Source organism: Eleginops maclovinus, chromosome 13 (assembly GCF_036324505.1).
Source record: "Eleginops maclovinus isolate JMC-PN-2008 ecotype Puerto Natales chromosome 13, JC_Emac_rtc_rv5, whole genome shotgun sequence".
Classification (NCBI taxonomy): domain Eukaryota; kingdom Metazoa; phylum Chordata; class Actinopteri; order Perciformes; family Eleginopidae; genus Eleginops; species Eleginops maclovinus.
In genome coordinates, this window is record NC_086361.1 from 4,094,559 (window position 1) to 4,114,545 (window position 19,987).

At 38.7% G+C, this 19,987-nt stretch overlaps 1 protein-coding gene across 1 annotated transcript in view; it reads left to right on the top strand.

The window, feature by feature from the left end:
- Positions 1 to 9,296: 9,296 nt before the first annotated feature.
- Positions 9,297 to 19,987, top strand: part of LOC134874864 (F-actin-uncapping protein LRRC16A) — a 48,620-nt gene continuing 37,929 nt past the window's right edge. Inside the window, 2 exon segments of the mRNA XM_063899097.1 lie at positions 9,297 to 9,691; positions 15,303 to 15,400. Coding sequence (XP_063755167.1) covers positions 9,652 to 9,691; positions 15,303 to 15,400 — 138 coding nt within the window. The 5' untranslated portion in view covers positions 9,297 to 9,651.

Genomic DNA, 19,987 nt, shown 5'->3' on the forward strand with positions numbered 1-19,987 from the left:
GGGGACAGTGAAAGGGCGAGAAAGGACCAGAGGGGGGACAGTTAAGACAGGAAAATCTCGTGAGAATCTGGAAGAAAAACAAGAAAAAGAGGGAATTGTTCAATGGTGATTTCATTTAGTTATGAAGTTATGCCTTTGTGTCTTTTATAGGAATTTAAAAAACTGGGGGTGGGGGGGGGGCGTGCTAAAAGAAAAGGGGCGGGCAAAAGGCAAACCCCAAAAGGTTTAAAAATCGGGGCAAAGGTAAACGTCAAAGTAAGGCCCAAAAAACAATAAGGGCAGAAATTTTTCCCTTTGCAAAGTTCAAAAATGCTAGCTGTGTGCTTTTCAGCCTGCACGCATTTTGCAAAATCCCAAGTCTGTTGCAAGAATACAAACTGGCTTATGCTTTTTTGTCACAGACTAACTTGACCCAAAAAAGGGGTTTAGGTTGACTCGGAAATTCTGCCCAAGTTAAAAGTGAGGTTTCATTAGGAAATTTTAAAAAACAGACAGAAAAAGGTGTACAAATTCAGAGTACCCCCTTGAAGTCAAACTTAAAAATGCCCCAACTTTCCTTCCTTTTCCCTGATCTGTTTTTATACTTTTTCGATATGTTATAAAAAAAATGTTACCAAAGGGGTTTCAAAAAGATAAAGGTTTTGACTTTTGGAAATAGTTAATTGTGTACACATTGTTTTTTTGGGTTAAATTTTCCCCATGTAGCCCTTAAAGAGATCCCGCCCCAAATGCTCAGAAAAATGCCGTGATTTTCGGGCCAGCTGTCAGAGGCGGGGGAAAAAGGGGTAGAGGGGGGTTTGGAAAAGGGTCTGGGAAATGGGGCTGCAATTTACAGCGCCCAAGTTACGTTTTGCGCAGTATTTTTGCACTGCCCTCACCCAAACTTTCACAGATTCGTTTTCGGCCCAGTGGATACTTTCTGTAAGAAAGTGTTAAATTTTAATAAACTTTTTCAAAAAAGTCATGTGGACTTATATTGTAGAGACCAATTTTGAAAGTTATTTAAAAAAGCAATCCAATGAAGATTTTAAGGTAAAGGTTTTGTCTGATTGGGCCCTTCAATGATGATCTAAACCCTGTACTGAGATAATCTATTATTATATAAATATTCAAGGAAATCTGTTTTAGGCTACAAAATTAATACCCTTATTTAGACCTATATCAAATCGAAAGTGGAGAAATAGGATGTTCTGGGGAGTGGAGGAGATTTTCAGTCATATCTTCTCTCCCCGATCGGTATCCCCAAATTTGATTTTGGCTTTTTTAAAAAATAAATGAAGACTTACAATTGATCTCCAAAACTTGATTAATCCCCAACGCCCGGTTACCTCCATGGGATTTTCGCCCCCGATGGGAAAATAAGGTTTTCTTTGACATCCCGAGGGCTAGCACACTAAATTTTTTACGAAAGGCCATAAAAAGGAGTTCGATTACAACAGAAAAAAAAGGCACTTTTTATGGGGGGTCCGCTAAAGGAAAAAGCGCCAAGCGGGGAAAGGTCCCGATGAAGGGGAATTGGGGGAAAGGGAGAGGGGTCCCAACAAATTTTATTCTATTTCCCTTTTGGAAAGGAACATCTTTTTGTGAGAAAAAATATAACAAGCACTTTCCCCCGTTTCAGCCCAATTGGTTTTTCTTTTCCCCCGTCCTCTGTCGGAGGGGATTGAGACCCATCGGGGAGCCTTCACCCCCTGCAGGCTATAGGCTGACAGTCGTCGTACATTTAAACACCAATCAGAAACCATTCTTTTGCTAAAATCGCTTTACCTTTATCCTTTCCATGCTTTTATACTTTTCTAATGTTAGGTTTAGGCAATTGTGTGTGCCAGCCCCCACCCAAGTCGGGCCTACAAATGCTTGGGGGGCCCCTCTAGCCTCAGGGGGGGGGGTGTCCCCTGTGTGGGGCGAAGGGCTGAAAATTCCATCATTTGAGGGCCCCCTCATTAAGTCCATCGGATAACTTTTTACGAGGCGAAGGTAAGAAATTTTTCTTAAAGCAAAAAATTTTTAAAATGGCTTTTAAAAAAGGGGTGAGTGGAAAATAAAAAAATGTATTCCTTTTTTGACGGAGGGAATAAAATGTTTTTTGGGGCACAGCAATTTCTATGAGATCGACGGCGCACCCCTCCGAATGGGTCCCCCAAACACACACAAGCCCAAAACCATCTCCCGCTTTTTTAAGTTTAGAGTGAGTGGCCCATCGATAATCGAATTGGTCTTGTGGTTGGGGTTCAGACACATCTTCATTTCAGAAATTCCAATATTTTCATTTCAAACCCAACTTACATATGCATTTCCTCCCCGGGAAACTTGATGGCACCTCAAAAGGGCTCCCCCCTGGGCCAAGGGGAGCGGACTTCATTGACAAAAATCAAAAGACTTTTTGCGTCCCAATTAAAGGGGGAAGACGTGAAAAGATAATGCGTTTAAACCCCCCAGGGGGGGGGATTTTGAGCCGGGTGGGGTTTTTAGGCCTGAGTTATTTCTCCCTCAAAAACCTCCTTTAAAACTTTTCCACTTTTTGTAAAACTTCAAAACTCGCCATCCTTTTTCCAAAAATAAAACCCTAAATCAGTTAATACTTTTAACCTTTTTTCCCCTTTTATATCCCCTTTTTTTAAAAAATTTTAATCAACCCTTAACCCCCTTTCTAAAATCAAAAACCCCTCACCCCCCTTTAAACAAAACCCCTTCTAGATCTTTAAAAAACATAAAATTTTTCAAAAAAACAAAAATGGCCCAAACCTTTTAAATTAACTTTAATAAAAATTTAAAATTTTCCCCAAAAAAAATTAATTGATCCCCACATTTTAAACCCCCCTTTTTTTCCCAAAATCCCAACCAAAACCTCCTTCCCAAATCTTTACCCCCCTCAAGATTTTTCTTTTAGATGTACCAAGTTCTAAAAGTCCCTCCCCTAAAGGATCATTGAATTTTCTGGGATCCCGAAAATTTTTCCTTTCCGGAACCTTAAACAAATTAAATAATAACAATTTTTTTTGGGAGCCCTTTTTTCTTAAGTGGAAAACCAAATCTCCGGCCCGGAAATTCCGCAATTAACTATGGCGCATTCAAATCCCTTGGCCCTAACTGTGAGGAAGATGCCGGTTTTTCCCTTTTGGCCCAACTTAACTGGCTTTCCGGAAATTAATATAGGGCAGGGATTGTGAAACTTGTTTTGAAAAATTTTCTTGGGGGAAATAAAACAAAAAAAAAAATTTTTTAAATACAAACTAATGTAAAATAAAAAAATAAAGCCAGGGTACAATGTGCATACAACTAAAAAATGCCCCGCTGTCTTGGTGTGATTAAAAATTACTTCCTTACTCCATAGAGTGAAAAGTTACCCCAGCCCCACTCCCCTCCCGGGACCCCCAAAACCGCCCCCCTCTCCCGCCCCAAAAATCTCGAGGGGCCATGAGGAAAATTCCAAATTTACCCCTTCATTTACCCAAACCCACATTTTCACTTGTAAATCTAAAACTACTTACCCTCACTGATATATTTTAAAATTAATGCAAATTTACAAGTACAATATGAATACACCCTTTAGCTTTACATGAAACTAAATTTTTCCCACCCCAAACTTTACTATCCCGGAAACTTTTTATTTCCGGGCTGGTTGGGCAGGGCTGCAGAAGGAAACAAAACCCTCCCGGGCTGTTCACTGTGAAGTCTGCTGCTGGGCTCCCCAAGCTGATCACGTTAGGTTTTCCCAGGGGGCACATTTGGAAGCCAACGTTCCTCCCAAGCGAATTTGATGAGGCCTTTCACCTTTTTTTTCTTTAAATTAAGGGGGTTAAAAAAAACATAATAATTTCCAAAATTCCCACAAAACCCCTTTTAAAAACACTTTAACGGGGCCCTTTAAAAATTCCACAACCACCAAACCCCTTTTTTCGGGTTCATTAAAAATTTTAAAAAATTTAGGGGGGGCGGCCGGTAAGAAACCTCCCCAAAAAAAAACAAAAAAAAATACACATTTCAATTTTTTCAAAAAAAAATATCATTTTTAACCCAAACCCCACTTTTTTCTTTTCTCGGGTTTTTTTTTTTTAATGTTTTGAAACATAGCTTCAGTTAAAACTGTTAAAATTACCAAACTTACATGCGAATAATTAATTCAAATTTAAAAAATAAGGTACATCCCCACGGGGTTATCACTCGTCAAAAAATTTTTAGTTTGCCCACCCCCTTTTGATTACTTTTCCTTTGAATGCTAAAAAATTTTTAAAAATTTTTAAACAAATTTATCTACACCATTTTTTAAAAATTTTTTTTTCCAAATTTTACCCTACAAAGCCCGGAAATTTTTCCCCGGTAAATAAAAAAACCCCCTAACCCCCCCTATTTTTTTCCCCAAAAAAGAAATTTAACAAACCTTAAAAACTTAAGTTTTTAAATTTTTAATAATTTTAAAAAAAACCCAAAACAGTAGGGGGTTCAAAACAGTCCCAGGAGCCAAAAAGTGCCCGGGGGTATGCGCTGTTGTGGAGGGAAAAGGGAAAGGGGAAAGGGGGACACAAGGTGCCGTAAAGCAATTTATCACGCATGACGTCATCCGATTTACAAAAACCTAATTTTAGTCAAAATCAAGCGAATATAAAATACTAGCTATGTGTCGTTTGTGAGGATTATCCATTCCATGTTTAAAAAACTATAGCAGTGATTTAAAAAAAAATTATATCCAAAGAAATGTAGGAATCTATGGGTGGGGCTCCATAGGACCACATTCATTCTGCACTGGCCCACCAGCGCCCCCCAGGTGCAGTACCATACCGGAACGGTTTTGAGAGTGAACGTTCTCGTCAATATTAAAAGTTCTCTGTCCAAAGGCACTGGCCAGAGGCATTCAAGTAAAAGATCATCATAATCCATTACCGATTAAAAACACAGCAGAGATCAAATGTTTCCATGACTGAAGGGAGAAACAGGAAATTTCATTTTATTTTTAGCTTGGAAACAACATTCTGATCTATAGTAAAACCTAGATATTTATATGTAGAGACCATTTCAATGTCACACATTGGACTCCTGAACTTGTTTGTTTTGTGTCATACTCGGAAGTTTTATCAATTTTATGGATTTCGCACTGGAGTCACAGTAATCAGGCTTGTGTTGCTGATTCGCACATTATCGTTTCTCATAAGAGTTCAGTTTCAATTGATGCTGGTCTTTCAAACGTTTCCAGGTCTGCCACATTAGACGGAATCACTTTGGCCCAGTAGTGTCTGACTACCTGTGAAGCTCATCAGGGTGCGTAGCTTTTTGGGGGTTCCTCTGTCCTATAATGTGTTGAAACGGCTTCTCTGTAGTCCTTTTGACTTCTGCAACATAGTGACATCACTATGTAACAATCAAACTTCTATTGGCTAGCGCTCCATGCTAAGGGGCGGGGTATCTATCTAAGCGGTTGACCAAACACAACCGAGCTGGCCAGCTAACCAATCAGAGCAGACTGTGCTGTACTGGGCTCTGCTTTAAGATAAGATATGCTTTATATATCCCAATTTGCGAAATGTGTTTCGCCACAGCAGCATGTTAACAAGGCATTGCACACAATGTGTAAATAAAAAGGAGTAGGATATAAACATAAAATATAAACACCTCAAAATAAAAAATGAAACAAAACTTAAAAGTGAAATATATACATAATGACAGTGACATATGTACTTTATCTAAAGACCGTTTGTCAGTTTTACTATGAAGGGCCAATTATAGCTCACAAAATATAAAAGTGATATATGGTTTCAGACAGTGTGAAAAGAGGTGCTGTCGCACATGCAATATGAGAAATATAAAGAGCTACTTGAACATTAAAGCATGGAGACATGTCACAGTAAAGGTACAAAAGGACATATATGAACCTGAAAATGAGCAGGATAGGGCCCCTTTAATAACAAATTCGGTTTACCTAACTGCATAAGTGGATTATGGACTCTGGGTATGGACGCATTAATACATTTAGGAAGTCTCTTATGCTAAATGTTCTCTGATGTCCTACTATAGGCACAAAAGGAGCCAAATGAGCCAAATCCGCCTCTGGTTTGAGTGGGAAAATTAATCTGTACTATGATACTGTATATAAGAACTGGACATAATTGCCATGGAATCCTACATTTGTTTGTGGACTCTTCCATGTTAGAGTGAATCACTTTGGTGTCACAGCATCAATAACAAGTGATGATATATTTCTAATGATCAGAGCCAGGAACTGCAGCTGAACGTCACAATATAACAAGACACAACTGTAATGCTTACTGGCTCAGAGTTCAGGCAGAGTTTAGACTTGGCTTCGGAAGCAGAAGGTCACCGGTTCCAAGTCCCCGAAAGACAGAGTGCTAGCAAAGTATCCCTGAGCAAGGCACTGTTCCCTACACTGCTCCCCAGGCTCCATACATATGGCAGCCCACTGCTCCTAAGACAAGGATGGGTCAAATGCAGAATACAAATCTCCCCTCTGTGGGACCATTGAGGGTTCCTTCTTCTTCACAGTAGTTCTCTTAATTTTGTGTGTATAGATTTGATGACATTAAAATAATTCATCTTTTTGGTTGGAGAACACTGCATCAACTAAATTAAATCTCACAGAAAAGAGACATATTTAAATGTAAGATTATGTGTGACATTTTCTGATAAAGCAACTCATGTAGACAATAACAATTATGATAATCAATCCTATTCTACTTACGCCTGCACCTCACCCTTAGGATACAGTATATGTTACCTCGATGGGGTCTAATCGTGTAAGACTGTTCAAATTTCTATCATCTTGTGCTCAATTCAATGAATATTCTTGAATCTAAATAAATCTCAAACCTCTGCCTGCATCACTTTGAGTCTCCTTCATGGCATCTTGAGTAACCTGACTCTGACGTATGATTCCTGTGACATTCTGGAAAGAAACTGTTCCTGTTGGGGGCGGGTTGTCACTTCCGTTGGAGGACCCTGCGTTTACTTAACAGGAATGTGAAATTCTTCTGAACTTACCCTGGAGGAAGTTGAGGGATCAGTTTCCACTAAATGGTTCGTGGTCTGTGCACACTGATTCAATTACACACTGGGGCGTAATATGCATCTCCTGTCCGGGAATATACTCATCACTTTTTTTATTCTTTGATACTCGACCCCTTGGGCATGGATGCATAAATGAATTCAGGATGTGCCCTTACAGTATATGTCTATGCTAAATGTTTCTCAAAAGTCACATTAGAGGCACATTAGGAGCCCAATCAGCCAAATCCAGCTCTAATTTGAGCCAAAAATTGTCTTTTAAAGTTGATATTTGTTTTGTTGCCATTGCCGTCTTGGTTTTTGATGTTCATTCATATCTCAACAGCTTATGTCATAGCAAGCTAGCTTGCGTCATTATCTGTCAGCCTATCTCCTAATTGATTGTTAAATATTGCAAAGGAATCAACCAAATCGTGTGAGGAAATATCTGTTGAGTGATGGCACAGAAAATCCCTTTTGCGTTTTTTTGGATTTATGAGTCTTAATCCAAACCAAAAGCAGATGCAATTGTTTCAGCACCTTGGACAGATCATCCTCTCACACCAGCCACTTTGTATCTGTTATAAACCCAATTTTCCTATATCGTTTAATACACTAAAATATATGTCAGTTTTTAAAGAAGAATTGGAAAACTTGGCGGCTTCAGTTAGTTTGAAGATTGTTTTAAGAACCTTTAAAACTCACCTGAAATACCTGAATACACAGGATATCATTGCATTATATTACATGTGCTCCAAGTTTACAGTGGTCAGTTAATCAGCTGTCTTGTATACAAAAAAAACTAGGTCAAAAAATCCTGTAAAATCATGTTTGGTTCAGGTCAAAATCTAGATGGAAGTGTAGGTCACATTTACAGATTGTTAAATGGTTCCATCTAGTGTTCAATTTATAATAACACACCGGAACTGTTTCAAACAGATCTGTGTAGAGCAGCATACTGTAATGATTTTAATCACAGGAGCAGTCTTGAAGATATTTTTACTGAAATATAAGTCAAATCTACAATTTGGAAACGTCTTGATAGTTTTTTGTTTAAAATAATTTTAAAAGTGCAGATATTAAATAGGTGCATGTTAACAAATTTGCAGCAGGTAGGATTTCTATTGACAGTGACATTGTATTATAATATGTAGGCCAACTAAATAGTAGCGTAAGGTAAAAATCATATTTTTAAAATTCTATTTGAATACTCGAGTAACGTTTGTGTTGTATCATCACCACTACTCAAAACGAATTATCACTGGTGTGTGTGTGTGTGTGTGTGTGTGTGTGTGTGTGTGTGTGTGTGTGTGTGTGTGTGTGTGTGTGTGTGTGTCAGTGGTGGGAAGTAACTAAGTACATCTACTTCAGTACAATTTTGAGATACTTGTACATTACTTGAGCATTCCCATTTTATGCTACGTAATAGTGTACTTTTACTGCACTACATTTATTTAATCCCTTTAGTTACTTTACAGATCTGGATTAGTGATGTGAAATATAATCAGCCCTTAAATCAGACTTTAGTTCCACTAGAATCCAGCAGCTACCCTGCAGTATACAAAGTCATTAAAACTAGCTGCACCTTTACCAGCTCTGAGAACACTTTAATGATCAATCATTATAAAACATATCAGAGATATTATTCTGAAATGGACCAATCAAACAATGACTACTTTTACTTCTGGTACACTAAGTTTATTTTGATGCCACTACTTTTGTATTTTTACTTGAGTATAATTTTGATTGCAGGACTTTTCATTTTAACAGAGTATTCCTACACTGTCATACTTCTACTTTTACTTGAATACAAGATCTGAGTACTTCTCCCATCTCTGGAGAATATATATAAAAAGTGCAAATAAAAAATTAAAATATTGAATGGGTGTATGTTTAGTATATGCAGTGCGTAGGATTTATATAGACAGTGACAATGAAAAATGTCGGCCTACAAAATAGTAAGGTAAAAACGCCTGATTTAAGAAATAACCATTTCCTTTTCTTTAAAGTAGATAGAGCAGGTTGTTTTTTCTTATTTAAATGTATACGTTTTTAGTTATGCATTTAACTTACTAATACAATTTTAAAACTAGTACAATTCTTTAACATTTTACTTTAAATCCACCAAAAGAGAAAATTCAACACTCCCCGGCTGTTATATTTGTCTATGGGAAAATTGTAATAGTTGATGTACATGTAGATGTCCACCAGGGGTCGCGGTTGTCCCATTTTTAGCAGCATAAAAACTTTTCAGGACAACTGAAGGAGAGGAGGGGTCACTGGAGTGTGTGTGAGTGAAGAAATGTGCCTCGCTGATTTGTTGTCATATTACACACACCGACTGTGTTCCCTCTTGGACTATGTCTATGTCCCAAACTGAAACCACCTTTATTTAAGTCCTCCTGTCACGTCCAGCTAGTGTAATTCAGAAGTAGCGCAGTTGTGTGTGAGTGTGTGTTTACAGGCATGGAGGATGTACTCAGTAACAGTTAGGTAAGCAGGGTGTCGACAGGTGAAGAAACGGGGCTACACCTTTACGGTATTTTATCTCTTCCTGAGGTTAAACCTGCCCTGTCCTCCGGCTTCACTTCTCTGCTGTACCCGCTCCTCCTGTTCTCCTCACCGGATTCCTCTTCGGGGTTTACCTCGACAGCAGAAATGTCGGAGGAAAAAACGGATATTTCCAACGAGCTGTTCGGTAAGATAACGTTAAGTTGGTGGTCGATAAAGTAGTGTAACTTGACCTGACTTAGTCGTTGTTTTGTTGTTGTTGTTGTTGTCCAACTTATCTAACAACTTGGTGTAACTTTTGCATCATGTCAGGTACAATTCAGGCTTTCAGTTCACTAAACTAAATGTCTGAAAACTTGATATAAACACATTACCTACTCACTAAGGGCACCATTGAGGTAACCTTTATCATAGTATTGATACTTTAAATTATGATTAAGTTATCAAAGCTGTGTTTTGAAGCCACTCATAAAAAGGTATTGCATAATTTATTTTAAAACTAGACTTAAATGACTGTCATAGGGATAGGAATACAAGGTAAAAATGTCAGGCTGATTAAACAAGGCAACATCTAAGTTATATTGTAGATATGCTAAATTGGCAGGCTAGTCCTACTACAAAAGGTAAAAGAATAGAATAAAGTTAAATAAAATATTATTATTTATTATTTATACCACAGAAATTATCTTGACTTTTATGGGGGCAAACTTTTCATTGGGTGTCCCAGTTAATTCTGCAGTATTGCTGTGGCTGCATTTCAGTATGCAGTTATTTTCATGCCTTCAGGGCCAGGCAGCTACCTGAGAGCTGCTCCTCTGTGCCACTTCCTTATCTGAAGGGGGGAGAGGGAAAGCTTTGAGAAAGGGGTGTGTCCTGTGAAATTCCTTTGGATTGTGAGATATAATCAACCCAGACTACATGGACGACTGAGTGTCAGAAAGAAAAAGAAAACAAATGTAAATCACTCCGGTTTTTGTTATGGAATGAAGCCTAAACTGCTGACTTTAAGTTAAAATGGCACTAATGTAGCAGGCCCTGATTATCTTCGTTAGTTTGACCAAAATACTCCTTTGCAGGGTGATTGTTATGAATTTAAACAGTTGCCATCTGGTATTTTTGGTCTATTATCTTGATAATTAATTGACCAAACTGTACTTACCAACAGTAGGAAGTGGCTGTAATGTAATACAGAGAGATGGAAGAAGTACTCAAAGTATTTACTGTAAGTAGCAATACTACAGTGCACAATACTCAGTTAAAAGCAAAAGCCCTGCATTCAAAATTGTACTTAATTAAAAGTACACAACTATTTGCTTTAAAATATAATTTGAGGTCCAAAAGTACTCATTTAGCAGAATGAGCCAATTGAGCACCATATCTTTACTAATATTATATTATAATTATTGATGAATGAAATTGTTCAGCACTTCAATGTTGCATTTGTTAAAGGTGTGTTTCTTTGAAATATCATTTTATATAATCTTTATAATAATCTGCAAAGTATTAAGCAGTTTAAACTGTGAAATAAATGTAGTGAAATACTGAAGTAAAGTACAAGTACCTGCATGTTACAGTACTTGAGTATATGTACTTTGCAACATTCCACCACTAGGAATACATCATTATAAAACTTCCCTGAAGGCTAAAATAATTTTTGAGGACTTTTGAGTTCCCAGTCTGTTCTCTTAATCAGACTGTCATTAGAAATCAACAGCAAACCCAGCACTGGGTGGTGAGGCTGACTCACACACCCCGTGCTCTCTGTTACGGTGTCTGCCTCTCGTTCTCACACTGTATGTCACACTGGACTGACTGATGAATGGGGCTTTTTGTTGCCAGCTCCTGCTGATGAAGGGCAGACTGACCTGACGCTGCTCATCAGCAGCAGTGAATACTAAAGACCATTTCATCAGGGCTGGACTTGATGTGGACAAAGTGAAATGAAAAGTGGTGTAGGATGGTGGACACTTTGGGAGGGGGCCACACAGCTCATTGAAATACTAAAGCATAGTGAGTCAATCACTAGTTAGCATTGATCATTCCAATTCAGAAATGATTTAAACAAATCATCGTCAACAAATCCTATCAGCAGCTCCTCCTGTGCTCATTGTTAGGTGACAGCTTTAAAAAAAGTACAAAAGGATTCATTTCATTATGAATTCATCTGCTGTTCCTATTCTTGATTCATTGCTTAATGTATAACATTAGAAAGTAGCTAACTCCTATTGAGCTCCACCTACAGTCAAAAACCCAGAGGGATTCAGTTTACTATAACATAAATGATCAACAGCAGCAAGGTTAGATTAGAAAATAGTAGGCTTGTTTGCTTGAGAAATGACTAAAACTATCATTTTAGCACCAATATAGTTCTTGATAACACTTTTTTTGATTGACAAAAACACATTTTTAACCATCTTATGGACTTGCTGTTTTTGCTTGTTTAGTCTGATTTAAGACAGTTGGGGCTTTCAGATATTTGGTCTCAAGTCGGACTCAAGTATAAAGTCCACATCTATTTTTGACTGATAAGCATGGATGGATGGATGGACGGTCGGACGGTCGGACGGTCGGACGGTTGGTCGGTCGGTCGGTCGGTCGGTCGGTTGGTCGGTCCAAATATGTAATACATCTAACTTTACAGCAGCGGAAAAATGAAGAGACCACTCCAATGTTTCTTAAATCTTTATCTCTACATGTATGGCAGCCATTCCAGTGTGAGTTGAATTCCAACACAGATAAAAATTGCCAGTACTTTATAGAATACAATAAAAGAAATAAAAAAATGTAACTCAAAAGACGTTGTAAAAAATAAAACAAGAGAAACTGATAATGCTGAAGTGGTCTCTTAATTTTTTCCGCAGCTGTATCAAATGATAAATACTATTTTGATCATCCACAAAAATCAACAGAACACAAGGCATTAAAAAGTTACTTAGAAATGTCTGTGGGTTAGATCTGCTCTTCTGCACTTGGGATGGAATGCTTCCAGAGAGAAAAAAAGCCCCACATTCTCACAATTGAGGATCATAAATTAGCATCTGCTTAGCATTTTTGCTGAAATGAACACTTTTATGTTATATACAATTTATCTGATGCTTTTATCCAAAGCAACATTTATAATAATTATGTTTGGGCATGAAGATACAAACTCTAAAAAACAATTATCTTTTATTGGCCCAAGTGCGGTCGAAACAGGTGGAAGTGATTCTCTCAGCTCCCCTTTTGGACGAGTAGGTCATCACATCAAAAAGTGATTTTATGAGAAAGCTGTTGTTCTAATCCACAATGATTGGTATTGTAGTTAAAATCCCATGTGGTGCTAGACGCATCCCTGAAAACATTTTGGGTTTCACTCATTTATAGCAAATGAAAGAGATCACTGCAGGATATTATAGTGTTGGAGCAGCCATACACTTATAAGAGACGTGTCGCAGGTTATTACAGTAAAGTCTGCTGTGGGAACTCCTTGTTTTGAGTGAGTTGGACATGGGGAGAAGTCCATGTGTTTCTGATCAGCCTGCACACTGCTTCCTGCTCTAATGTTTTCATCCTCCTCATGACCTCATCATGTGTCTGGGCTCAGCATGATGTCACCAAGGGCGGGCCAACGCTGTCATACTCATCTATACTCCCTCTCACTTGTTGTTTCTATATTTTACTCTACCGTCTTTTTTTCTTAGTGCCTTCTTTTTTATGTCTCTTCCCTCCCTCTCATGCTCCCTCTCTCTCTCTGTCACTTAATCTTACTTCTTCACCCTCCCCCCTCTTTTCCCCATCTGTCCCCGGATTTTCCCACCACTGTCAATGTGGGGAAAAAACAGCTTCACTGTAAATCCAGCAGACCTTCTGATCAGAATAAAGACCGACGCATTAATGCAGAAAGACTCATTACATCTGCTTAACCCTGTAAAGCCCAAATATAGAAAAACATTAGTCATTTCTTTTTACCTTTCAGATGTTGTTGTAGGAAGCGTCTGGTGCAGAAATGAAAAAGTTTTCACGTTTTTTATGTTTTAGTTTTTATGGACATTTTGTAATATTGCAATGTAACATAAAATAAATTAAAATGAAATTTGATGAACGTATTCCACAATGTGTACATTTTCTACACATTGTGATATAAAAAATATATATATTTGAGGCATTTTACTTACTTGAATCTGACAAATCCAAATCCAATAAAACAAAGAGATGTTGCTTGGTTTTGAGATTTGGAAGTTGTGTGAGTGTATGGCCAGACGGAGGGACCTATTAACACATTTACTACCCAATAGAATTGTGAGGCTGAACAAAAGGACCGTTTGACTAACACTGTAAATGTAGTCTTTAAAAAAACAAAAACATTTACTGACTTTTTTTAGGATAACTTAAGGTGATGTTGTAAGATTACAACCGAGGCCTCACAGGGTTAAATCAGAAAGAATATCCCGCTAAACCAGGGGTTATATGATGCAACATATACCATGGACAGTAGACATATAGTTTTCACGCTGCGCTCTTGCATACCAAACAGCCCATAAGCATGTGGTGTCTCCTTTTCAGTGATGTACATCTTAAAGGTTATGGTTTGTAAAACATGGTGGAAACATAAACTCAAAGGCCTTATGGGGTGTTACAGTCCAGGTTTAGGGAAGCTTTAGGTTTTGTATGTTGTGGAAAACAGCTTTACATCTATCATTGCTTACATTGTTGTTTCTAAACAGAAGTAAAACGAACTGTAAAAGAAAGAAATCAGGGTACCATGCACAGTATTTCCCAATCAAAATGAACAAAGCATCTTTTGAAAATATTCTAATCACTCACGTTTACTTTTTTTTTGTTACCTAGAGCATTTTATGGTATTCTCATGCCCTCTTCTAATATGATTTCAGTTTTACCCGTAATGGCAAAGAACATAACTTAAATTGAAATTAATTATCAATCCTTGCCACATAAGCTTGAATGATTTCCCTGCGACTCACAGTCAAGTTTGAGAAGATTTATCTAGCTAACTACCGGAGTTAATGTTTGATAAGTCTTTTCAAATGAGCTGATATGATGATCAAGATGGACCAAATAATGTTCGATAATTTAACCTAGGTTGGCAGATACAGCTCTGAAAAAAATTAAGAGACCACTACAGCATTATCAGTTTCTGGTTTTACTATGTATGAGTATGTGTTTGAGTTAAAGTATTTTTTAATTTAAAATGAATGTATTCTATAAACTACTGACAACCTTTCTCTGTGCTGGAGACATACACTGGAATGGCTGCCATACATGTAGAGATAAAGATTGAAGAAACATTTGGGGTGGTCTTTTTTTCCAGAGCTGTATTATAAATTCCCATTATTATACATCACAAGAGATGTTGTGATATTTAAGATATACAATTCTTATTCTATCTAACCATAGCTCTTATGGTAAAAAAAACAACATATATTTATGTTGTTTTGCATTGTTGTTGTTTTCAAACTGCCAAGCAACAAGAACGGCTGAGCTACTGTAACCTCCGGTGAGCTCCATGCATATGCTGCAGGAACTGATGCTTCGAACTGGGAATACTGCTCAAGTTGGTTGTTTTTGTAAACTCAAGTTAATCATAAACATGACCCCATTTTAAGGCACCCTTAAGCACCAAATGATCTGCATGTTAATGAACCCCTTGGCTAGAATTAAAGCTGTGTTTCTGGTTAAGCAAGCTGAGCCCTGCAGAATGCTCAGCAGGAGTGAAACAGGGCTTCAGGCCATCGACTCTCCACTCTGATGCTCTTGTACCGGTTCTGTAATATTTTGTCATGTTTCCCTGTCTGTTGTAGAGAGTGTGCGGGAGGCGGTGGGCCGCAGGGTGAAGCTGACCCTGAGGCGCAAAGTCCAGCTGGAGGTCAAAGGGGACAAGGTGGAGAACAGAGTGCTGGTAAGTGACAGCTGTTCAGTTTTCTAATTACCACAAATACAGTGGGAATTTCATCAACATGGTCTTCAGGTCATCAAGTACAGTAGTTTGCGTTATCGCAGAAGGGTTCATGGGAGAGGTGAAAGAATTCAAACTGATCTTTTTTACAATATGGGACCTTTCATCAAAACGATGATCTTTTAAAAAAAAACATTATTCTCCTTTTTCTTAAACAACAAATGCAGTGTCATAGACAGAAAAACAGTTGTGCAGGTTGTCAATTATTTTTTAATTATAAGACAACAGTAATAGTACAAAAACATTTAGAATGATAGACAAACAAATGGTGGAAATCACAGCACAAAAAACTAAAACAAATCAAAACATAAAAAGGCTGAGATAAATGTTAGTCATGGTTGATTATACTAAATCTGTATTCTAATTCAGTTTATTATTGTTATTGATTATAAATTTAAAAAATGATGAATCAGTTAGGGAAGAGTACACAAACTATTGATGATCTTTTTTTAACATAACAAAGTTGTTTCTTTCTCTTTGCTTTTTCTGTTTTGTTTTCTTTTAATTTAGAGCGTTAACCCCTTATTAAAAGCTGAGACCATAATTCCATGGAAGATACGTTTCCCTCTAACTAATTGAGAATGCAGTTTAGTAGTATGGAAAATTAATTTTGAACTTGAATATATGTTTTTTTTTCTCTGGTTATGGTCCTACATTTTTAAATAATGAAGTTTGGCATTGAAGTGTTTTGAGTGAACGCAATAGATTGTATTTTAACACCATCAAAGGGTTGTAAGTCAGCACAGAAAAAGAAGTCAGTAAAGGGAACTGCCTTAGACCTATACTGTGTAAGGTTATCAAAGGTCACTACTACTGTTTGAGGTCCTTTGCCCTGAATAGTAGCAGCCCAGCTTCCATAGAAAAGTTGGCAGGCTGCCTGATTTATTATATGAGTGAATCATTTTATTGCTCCTTTAAAGAAAGAAAAGACTCTGCAGTGGTGTGGGTGTGTTGCTACACTTCAGAAGATAAAATATGAACCAGGAAGTGAAGGTTTACCCAGACACTACAGAACATAACATACTACTTTGAGGCAGATTTGAACAAGTTATCACTGCCGCAGTGATTAGTTTTTCAGTCTCTACGCCTACATAGTTGTATACTGCAGGGCCTAAACCTATTATGCAAACTCCACAATTTCATGGCTATTACACATAAATATGTGTCCCCATTCTGAAAGTTTCAGGATAAAGAACCTGTTTTTGTCCTGATCCATCTATATAAAAAATGAGCTGATAAGTTTTGGGCCACGTTGTGATGTCACAATGTTTTTTGGGGTTGTGCAACCGTTAGCCAATAACAAACCAAGGTAACACCCGCCCACCTTATCACCTGAATCTCCTCCTAGAGCACCACTGGGTTTTTTTAAACTAATCATCTCACAGAGGGGCGTGGCCAGCAGCAGCTCCTTAACATTTAAAGCTACAGACACAGAATCAGCACTTCCTAAAAAAGGCTGAAGCAGAAGGGTCTATGGGACACTACAATGATCTGTTTGGTGTTTCAGCCAATGAGAGACATGTTCTGTATATATCTGAGACCTATAATATATTGTTGAAAAAAAGCATGATAGGGGACCTTTAAGCCATGGTTTCCTATGCTGTATGCGCTGTAGAAAACCGAGATAAATGTGTCATTTGTGATATTGAATATACAATCTGATTGATAGCGAGCAGAGTTATCGTTCATGGTAGCAAGTAATTACAGACAGCTCACTACAATTAACAAATGGCTCTTTACAACACCAGTAGAGTGGTTTGTGTACCACATTGCGTTCCATACCTTTTGAACGTTATGAGTGCACCATCTGATAGTCATATTGCATTTTTGCACTAAAATAAGCACACTACAGTAATACGCTTATTGAGATACAGCATAACACTCGTCTAATTATTAAGTTCTGATGTGTTGCATGTATCTTCTGTTGTTGCTGAGCTAAGCACTGAGTCTTAAGTCAACCCGCAGGATGGCTGCATGTGGTTGTTAAATACTTTGAATGACTGTGGCTCCAGAAGCTCAGTCTGAGAGCTGCTGCTGCAGTGAGTAGTCATCTGATGGCCAGTGTCTGTCTGTCAAGCTCAGACCAGTGCTTCCTTGTTTCCCTCAGATGCCGTGAATAAAAAGCATGATCAGCATTTTCTTCCTTTATAAGAATTTGTGTTTGCTCCCATTCAGCTGCAAGAGCCACTATTGTTGGGTGTTTATCCCAAAGGTGTTGGGTGGGGTTGAGTTCAAGGCTCTTTGCACACTAAAATACCCGAAAGTTGACTTTAATTAAATGAATTATGTCAGCAGATTTCACATGACTGTATTAGGTTAGTAGTATTTGGTTCAAATTAATATTATTGCTTTCAACTAACCTAATACAGTGAAATTTGTTGACATAATACATTCAATTAAAGTCAACGTTTCAGTTTTTTCAAGTACAGTGAAGATTTTCCACATCAATTCCCAACTAAGAAGACCATTCTTTCTGAGTGAGGGCTTTGTCATGATGAAACAGGAAAGAGCATTCCCCAAACTGTTGCGGCAAAGTTGAAACTAAAATATAATGAGACTTCCCATGCTTGGAAATAGGAAGTCCAGGCTAAACCATAGCTAACAGCCCCAGATCTTTAACAGCAGCATTTTGTTTCCAGCTTGTGAGTGTGTGTCATTGTCGCAAATTGTGCTCCTGGAGACTCTTACTGAAGCAGGAAGCATCACAGAGAAGCATCTGCACACTTTAAAGGTGTTTATATTTCTGTCTGTCTATGGACTTGTGCCCTTGGACTTGGACAGTGCAGACGCCTTTCTGCTTGCTCCTGCTTTTGCTTACTTTTTTTGATGATTTTTCCTATTTTTCCTTTCTGAAAACCTCGAGCAGTGGCTCCTGGACCTTAAGTTATCACTGGGACGGTTATTCTTCAAAAATAGATGGAGGGCTTTGGCAATATTTCAGTAGTTTTACGACGACCTCAGTCTGATAGTAGCGTGGCCTAGCAACAGCTAAAGCCTAGACTGCTGGCTTAGCTTAAGCTAGTTAGCAGCAAAATGCCTCCCCTTTCTGCAGATGACTTTCAAAAACTTCTACAGAAGATCGCCGTGTTGGAAATAAAAATGCACCGGTTGGAATTTAACGTGGAAGTGAATGGACTATGTGGGAATGACACCACTCTAGCAGTTTTCCAAAAGAATCGACAAGGGCATGCTAACTCACAGCTAGTTAGCAGCTACAAGGATTCCAAGGAACAGGAGGACCTGTGCTGGGTGATACATCTACAAGTGGTAGTCCTCCCTGGATCTCTCTGGGTGCAAAGCCTAAGAGTAAATCATCATGGGATTTGGGAGGACGAATAACCGGCAGAGCCCAGTGCTCTGAGGTCTGTGATGCGACCGGCTGGCCTGCATTGATATAACCCAGGCAGAGCGCCTCCTCACCCCCAGTTCATACTAGGAATCAGCCGTGGACAGCTGCTAAAGGGAGGACTGCAAACAATCCTCCTAAACCACCAAGCGTGCCACTTCAGAACAGATATGCTCCACGGACACAGAACCCAAGATCTTTTTCTGATGACCTGGATGCTTCTTCACACAGCAGGGTAAGGACCAAAAGTTACTTGGAAAGTAAAAGGCTACAGGGAAAGCTAACAACTAGGCCTGAAACTCTGATGGTGGGTGACTCTGCTGTAAGATATTTAAAAAGTCTAAACAACACCAAAGTACTCTGTTTTCCCAAGGATATGGTTGGTCTCTGACTTGGCTAACAAGATCCTGCATATTGGGGCTGAACAACCGACTGTGAAAAATGTGGTACTGCACATTGGAACAAATGATGTCGTGAAACAACAGTCAGAAGTGCTAAAAGAAGACTTGCTGAGGTGTTCATCAGTGGCCCTCTACCGCCAGTCAGAAGAGGAGTGGAGAGATTCAGCCGATTGTTTGCACTGAACACGTGGCTCTCAACTGCCTGTACTGAACATTCTGTTCATTTCATTGACAATTCTAACTTTTTCTGGGACCGCAGACATCTTTTTAAGGCAGATGAACTTTTTCTGAACAAGTCAGGAGTAAAATTGTTTATTTCCAACATATTCAACTGCCTGTGTCATCAATCTGTTCCCTATGCCAAGGACAAGCAACACGAGGAATCAAAACAGGAGAAAGACACACCACAGTGCATAAAAAGCCTTGAAGACCTATCACTGCACCTTCCTGAGGAACGTCGTGATTATGGGAGACCTATGAGAAAAAAGGAGGGTTCTCGACTGCCACCCATCCCCCTTATCAACGCCTTTGAGGATACTGTCCCTTCAACAACCAAACCGCCATCCAGCTCTCTGGGCCCAGACTTCTCCAACCAGCAGCTCAGTGACCGCCTACAATCCTGCCTGAACATGGTTCAGGAGATTCGCAAGCAGACCCCCGTCCCTCAACTACAATCACCGAAGCAGACGCGTGCACCAGCTCCCCCGTATTCATCACCATGCCTACCACAATCATCCAAAACAAAAGGTGCACCACCTCCTCCCCCTTCGAGACCGAATCAGC